Genomic DNA, 7,171 nt, shown 5'->3' on the forward strand with positions numbered 1-7,171 from the left:
ACTTAGACATTAATGCACTAAGTGTGCACGCCTCCGCCACGCGCTTTACCATCTTTTTTTCTCTGTCAAAATGAACAAAACTGCAGCTACCATCTAGCGAAGTGTTCTCAACTGTCACTTTTAAGCAGGAGATTCAATTGGCACTAGATCGACCAAAAACTGTCCACTATGTTGAGCAGTGAAACCTCGAGGATCAAAATCTGTAGCGTCCATCTGCTTCAAGTGTGATCGTGGTCTAATTTGGTATTTGTGCAGAAGTGATGCGATGAATAGAGCTGCTAATGATACGCCGATCTTGTAACCTGTTCCGTTCAACAACAAGGAAAAATGCATGAATAGGTGGGATGAATTATTTTTTCCGCTCGCAGGAGGAAAAATGTATCGAACACTACATTAATGGCTGTTAGGAAAAAAAGCACGTAGCATATATATTTCAAGGGCATGCAATTATATTTTTCAGGAGAGATAAACAACTGCGAGAGGTTAAGAGAGTTGCAGCATAAAATATTTTGGTATATGCATCTTGGCGTCGTGGAAAAGGCATTAGAAAGAATTTTGCCACGATCATTATTCTACCATCCCCGTTTAATATTTTTTTTTTTTTTTTTTTTGGGGGGGGGGGGGTCTTATGGCTATTGAGGCTTTCCTTGAACCGCGTTAAGCTGTAGAAAAGAACCAAACCACATCAGCTATTGCCATTTAACTAGGCAATTTAATGTTTTACATGAAAACGGTTGTGCGGATTTTTGTAAACATTTTAGTAAATGTTCTGTACAGTACGAAGCAAATTCCTTACAATGTTCTGAAGAATCCGCAAAAACGTTCTCTTGTGAAAAATTAAATATCTCAGTTAAAGGCAATATGTAGCTGTTATGGCTCGGTTTCTTTCTGCGAAACGCGGTCCAAATCGTGCACCGTAGTGAACGCGCAATGCGTGAAGTATTCACGCAGTCTTGTAGGCGCTAGTATGCGCCGAGCGCGCGCCGTGATATATGCGCAATGCGTGAAGTATTCCTACAGTCTTGTAGGCGCTAATATGCGTTCCGCGCCGCGCTGTGTTTGGCGCGATTAGTTTAGCTCGCGGAGTCAGCGTTTTTCAACTTAATACCAATTCCAGCAGTCTAATGTATTTTTAAGAGGCTTGTATTCATATTGATGGTTTATAATGTAAAATACGGACCCTAGGTAAATGGAATGAGGATTAAAGGACTTTTACCTGGACATTTTCGAGGTCCAGTGCCAAAGGAAACGTACATATCAAGACAGGCGAGGTGTCTATTTTCAGGACTAAAACGTTCCGGATAGAATCTATCAGGCTCTTTGAAATAGCGCGGGTCCCTGTGCATTGAATATGGCAGGATGAATACCCTGTCTCCTTTGCGGAGAACATACTTTGTGCCAGGAATTTGAAAGTCCTCTGAACAACATCTCATCAAAGCCGGTAAAATCGGGTACAAACGTGACGTTTCTGTGTAAAAGAATAAAAGTATAAACCATGAGATAATATGTAACCAAAAGAATATGTTCGATTCAATATTAACCCTAGTCTGCCTGAGTGGGGTCAGATTGACCCCACGGGAGTTTCAACTCTTTGCCATTTTTCGTGGTATGCACGAAATTTTTTGTCCTTCGCAAATAGCTCTACAAAAACATCTAGGAACACGATTTTGAAGGGGAAAAAAAAAAAAAATGTGCACGAGAGATAAAAAAATTCACGAGTACCCCTAGAAAGCCTGAGCGGGGTCAAATATCCATATAACACATATTTTACCATTTAGCATCACAAAAGCTTACTTTGAATGTGTATTCATTTTTCTCTTTTTAATTTTTTTCAGAAACTTATAAAACAAGTAAAATTTTTCAGATTTTTTTCGTTTTCAGTATTTAGTAGCCCTATGATTTTTTTTCTCATGCTGAGAACAACATGGCAACATGTGTATGATAAAATGGTTGCATACCCTGCGCCGTGTTTTTTAAAACTTAGATATGCTTTATGGTTAAGGCCTGTAAGGTTATAGTGCACTAATATTAACTAAAAACATGAAAAAAACATAGCTAACTAATTAATTTTCAGCTGGGGTCAAATTGACCCCGCTCAGGCTTTCTCGTTGGTTCAGAGGCTCAGGCAGACTAGGGTTAAATAAATGGTACTTATTACCAATTAGTGTGCAAATATATATAGATTGATTTTGATAACAAAGACTGCGTTGAAAGTTCAATTGCTCAAAAAAAAACAAGATTTGGATTAATTGAAGTTTTAGATCGATCTTTATCGACGATGTTAGTATAATAAAATTTAACTGCAATTATTCGGGTGCGATTATCTGACACCACAACGGACCCCGCAAAAGTGTAATCCCATGTTTATTTTTACAAAACTATAATTTGAAATAAAAATGCAGACAAAATGATGGCGATAAACGCAGCCACAATAGTCGTATCAACCTTGATATATCGACTGCGCATGAATCAAAATGACACTACAGAATTATCTCTGAATCCCCCCCCCCCCCACCCTGCACCCCTCGCGAGCAACAATCATACCTTCATCGATTATCTCCAAAGCCATGACAATTAAACCACCCGTATTTAAAAAATGCACTAGTTATTCCCGATTGTTATACTGCAGTTCTCCATGTTGATTTCTCCAGATTTTAACGCGCTTTTGCTAAAAAAAAAAAAAAAAAAAAAAAAAAAAAAAAAAAAAAAAAAAAAAAAAAAAAAAAAAATCAAGTATGGTTATTTTGACTCCAGGTACCTTAAAACGCCTAGAACTGATGAAATTTCAACTTTCTCTCTTCTTTTTTTTATTGAACGATGACAATACTTCCTTTACCCGCGAGGGGAGCGAGAAAGTAAAAAAATCTCGCATTCAATTTCAATCAGAACATGCATTGCACTCGCCGACTTTCAAGACGTTCAAGTTAGATCTATGCAGCAAACTTGATGGGCCATGCCAACAACCTACCTAAGAGGCAATATTCCGTGAGCTGAAGTTGGTGCACGACCTGAAATGTAATCTCTGACGTGTTGAGCTTCCGCATAACACCATTAACCTCGGCCCTGATCCGGTCCTGGTACTCGGGATGCAGCGATAATAAATGAGTTGCAAAAAGACAGAGCTGAGAGCTTGTATCTGTACCAGCTAGCAGCCATGTCAAGGTGTGACCCACCATTTCTTTGACACCAAGCCCTAAAAGATGAATCAAAATCAGTTTAGCTATACTTGTCAACTTAGGTCGAACGTTCACAATAATTCGTCGTTTCTCGGACGAAGAAAGGTAACTCCATTCCAAGGTTGCCAACTTGACACAAAAAATTATTTTTTTACAAGAAAGTACTTGTGAAATTTTTGTTCAAATTTTTTCTGATTTATGCATGAGATCGGAGGAAAAATCATTGAATTTTTCAGTCAAAATGTACGAGATTACCTTGGTAAGCATGCAATTTCCGACGAGATATCTGGCAACATTGGATTGCAGTTACGTTCGTTCGTGAGAGAAACGATGAATCGAGGGACTTGGGAAAAAGGAACATAAGTGAAGTTTTTGCCATTTCGAGGGGGAGGTGTTTAAGGTTTCAAAATTGCGAGGAGCCTTTACAGCTGAAAGAAAGCTCTATAACTCACTTATCGATGCCTAAAAACTGGGATTCGGGGCTGAATTTTTAACAGAATTTATCTTAGCTGTCGTTTTCTTAGTTATAGTTGGAATTATTAAAATCTCAAATTTTTCAAAAGCTGTACTCATGCGCCTTGTCTCTAAGCCCCTTAATTCTAACATTCGAAATTCCACATTGAATGAAGTAGCTAGGTACGTTTTCATTTTTTTTTATCAGTTTGAGGAAATAAACATGATAGCTAAGGTGCGTAAAAACAACTCAAAACTCAATGAATGAAAACAATGTTCATGAAATGATTGCATCCAAAATTGTAAAATTAATCGTAGTCTTGCTGAGATAATTGCACACACCACTGTACTTCATGCAAAAAAAACGACTTGCTTGGTACTTCTTAGGTTCACGGTTCTTATAAGTTCAGATTTGTGATGACCACCATTTACAATGGAGAAATAAGTCTCATTGGGATGGTCATCCTTCCTTCAGAGATAAACCCGATTCCATATAAGGCGTAATTTTATAACTTTACGACTTATACTCTTACATGGAATCAAGTATTATCACTGGAGGAGCGGTTGTAAGATATAATTGACGAAATACCCTGAAATTCACCCTTAAAGTGAAAATCCAAGTATTTGGACAATTATACCTGCTGAAAAGCAGCGGGAGAGCAGAATCAGAAAACTGATTAAAAATAAAAATTTAAAAATTCAAACATTCATGCTTTTTACGGTTTTTACGATCGGGATTATTTCAAGTTAAAAAAAAATACAAGAAGATTGGCGTTTTACAAATTATTTAATTAGAAAATTTTAAGAAAATTTTGAAAAAAGGTGCAATTAACGAATTTTGAAAAAATATTGAAATCGTCTAAAATGACAAAATATCAGAAAAAAAAGTCTTTCGACGATTCACCAAAGATGTCCGGGGTTCCATGTTCCAATAATCGTAAGTGTCCAGAGTCCAGACAACAAGAGAGAGAGTTGTGGTCGAGCCGAGGCTCTCGACCAGAGTCCCCGTTCTCGCTGAGCTGAGGCTCCTTGCAAGTCCGTACAGATCAAGTCGATAAGTTTATCAAAAAAAAGTTAATGAGCGCAATTTAGATAAAGAGTTAGGCTCCTTATCTAAATATCTCAGATTATCCGCAATAAGTCCGGTCCAAGTCACCGTAGATAGCTGGGGTTTTACTGTATATACCTACATTTTACTTTAGACCTTTACTATCCATCCTCATCGATTACGAAGGAAAAAGAGAGTTTTGTTAATTTTATTCCTATGACTTGCCTCTATTTGGGTTGTCATTTTTATGATGCACCCAGTTCTCTCATAAATTAAGATCTTGATCATTATTTTAAATGAACCGATTTTGATTGTAATAATCGCGTAAAATGGAACCTAAACTTTCCTTCAATATCAAATTAAAAGTGCATGATGCTTTAAGCACTCATGCCATCCTTAAACCTCAGAAGCGATTTCCTCGCGTAATCACAAACTTAATACGTTAAAGCAGTGGTGAAGGAGTTAACTCCTTCATCCTTCCCTGGTAAAAATTGGCAGCAGAATCTGTGTTCCAAAATACCATAGACCTACGGCCGGCTGTAAGGTTTCCAATAGCTTCTATAGCCGGCTACACAATTTCTTATAGCCTTTTATAGCCGATTAAGCAACTCACAGCCAGGCGATAAAGTGTATGCTCAACGTCACTAATTACGGATGCTAGGACTTAGTGAGTTTTTGGACCACTGCTCTCTTTTTGGGCCGTAGTATCTTGATTTATTTTGCGAGGAAAGCTCCGTACTTTTGATGGATGCCTGCCATTCCTAATATATTAGAGCGCCTTCAGTTTCGTATGATACTGTGCAATACCTCTGGTGTGAAATAGTTGCTTCAAGCGCCGTGGCACGCTGCGGTGCGGCAGGCGGGCAGCCAGCGCGAAACGCGCATTGGCGCCTACAAACCTAACAGGGATACTTCACGCGTTGCGTAATGCGTGAAGTATCCCCGTTAGGTTTGTAGGCGCCAGTGCGTCGCCGCTCCGCTTTGTGTTAGGCTCTATTATTTAATCTGGCGGAGTCAACGTTATGCAACTCATGATTTTGGAATGTTTGCACATCCTGTATGGATTATTCTCGTTTTAATTGATGAAAAAATATATGTATTAAAGGAAAATATAACGTGTGTTTTGTAAATATTAAGGTGGTTCCGTATCAAACTTAATGATTTCCAAAGCAAACGAATTTCTACACAATTTCCTATAGCCTTTTATAATCAATGGAAAAAAAAGCAACAGCCAGGCGATAAAGTGTAAAGCCCGGCTATAGGAACTATAGCCCGTCAGCATAATTTTTTATCGCTTCGTATAGCCCGGCCGTATGATTTTCTCCGCATTCTACAGCCAGCTATATGACTTTCTGTGGCCTTCTTTAGCATTAGCCGGCTTTAAGAATTCCTATGGTGTTTTGAAACGCAGTTCTTGTCGCCAATTTTTATCAGGGTAAAAAAAACCCTCAAATTGTATACATTTAAAAACAAATCTACCAAAAGTTTGCGACTAAGTACCACCATAAAGACAGAGGAAAAACTTGCAAGATACTAAACTTACCTGCAGGATTTTCATTAGTATCTAAATTCGTCAGAGCAGCCTCCTCTGAGCCGGTTTTGCCACGAAGAGACATAAGACGGTCGATATAATCATCGTTCCTGATTTCGAGCTGGTCCCGTTCCTGAACCTTTTCCGTTACGAACTTCGTAACTGAATCGATATGATCGTGACGCATAAACCTCAAAGGGTCAAATGCCTGTAAAAATGGGAAAAGAGTCAGAACAAAAAAACTGGCGAGTCTTTGGTACGTCAACCCGAACACACTGTCAACGAGCTGATACAATGAACCTTTTTCCTCCCAAGAATTTTCGTCCACCCCGAAAGTGTGCAAATTGACACTGTCAACGATGAAATTATGGGCTGCTTCTTTACCGTTCACTGGCTTTCCGAGCTGGACCGACTTGGCCGTATGATGCCACAACCTGTCGACTTGTTTTTTGAACTTCCCGAATTCCGAGCTCTCCAGTTTGGCGGTCGAAAACGAGGCAGCCAAGGAGTTTCGCCCGACTTTCCACAGATCCCGGTCTGATGAGATGGGCACGATGCTTTGATACGCTACTTCCTTCTCCGGCGGGAAGAACCCGTTCGCGAACATCTTATCGAAACTTTTGCCGTAAACTTTCCTAATTAACGACGGGTCTTTGAGCAAAATCACCGGCGAGACTGTGAGGAAGAATGCCACCAGGGGCACGTCCGGGTTTTCGCGGTAGATGTAATCTAAAGGAACCACAGCCGAATTCGAGAATATTTTAAACATGTGCCTATGGCCCAGTAGGAAAAATGGCTGGGTCACCGGGATATTTGAAAGTTTCCATCGCTGCACTTGACGCACGTATACGAGGTAATAAATCACGAAGCACAAAACAAAGAAAAGAAGCACTGGGGGTGATAAAATTAATTTCAAGAAAAAAGCCATCTTACAAGCGCATTACACAAAATCACACACACAAA

General features: G+C 39.3%; 1 protein-coding gene across 1 annotated transcript; it reads right to left on the reverse strand.

Moving 5' to 3' along the window:
* Positions 1–90: 90 nt before the first annotated feature.
* LOC109035070 (cytochrome P450 6k1) lies at positions 91–7,171 on the reverse strand. Its single transcript, XM_019048549.2, has 4 exons — positions 6,221–7,171; positions 2,969–3,193; positions 1,217–1,468; positions 91–302 (listed from the first exon to the last, which is right to left on the reverse strand). The coding sequence occupies exons 1-4, from the start codon at positions 7,134–7,136 to the stop codon at positions 121–123; spliced, it is 1,575 nt and encodes a 524-aa protein (XP_018904094.2). The 5' UTR covers positions 7,137–7,171; the 3' UTR covers positions 91–120.

The sequence above is a fragment of the Bemisia tabaci genome, chromosome 3 (genome assembly GCF_918797505.1).
Source record: "Bemisia tabaci chromosome 3, PGI_BMITA_v3".
Lineage (NCBI taxonomy): Eukaryota > Metazoa > Arthropoda > Insecta > Hemiptera > Aleyrodidae > Bemisia > Bemisia tabaci.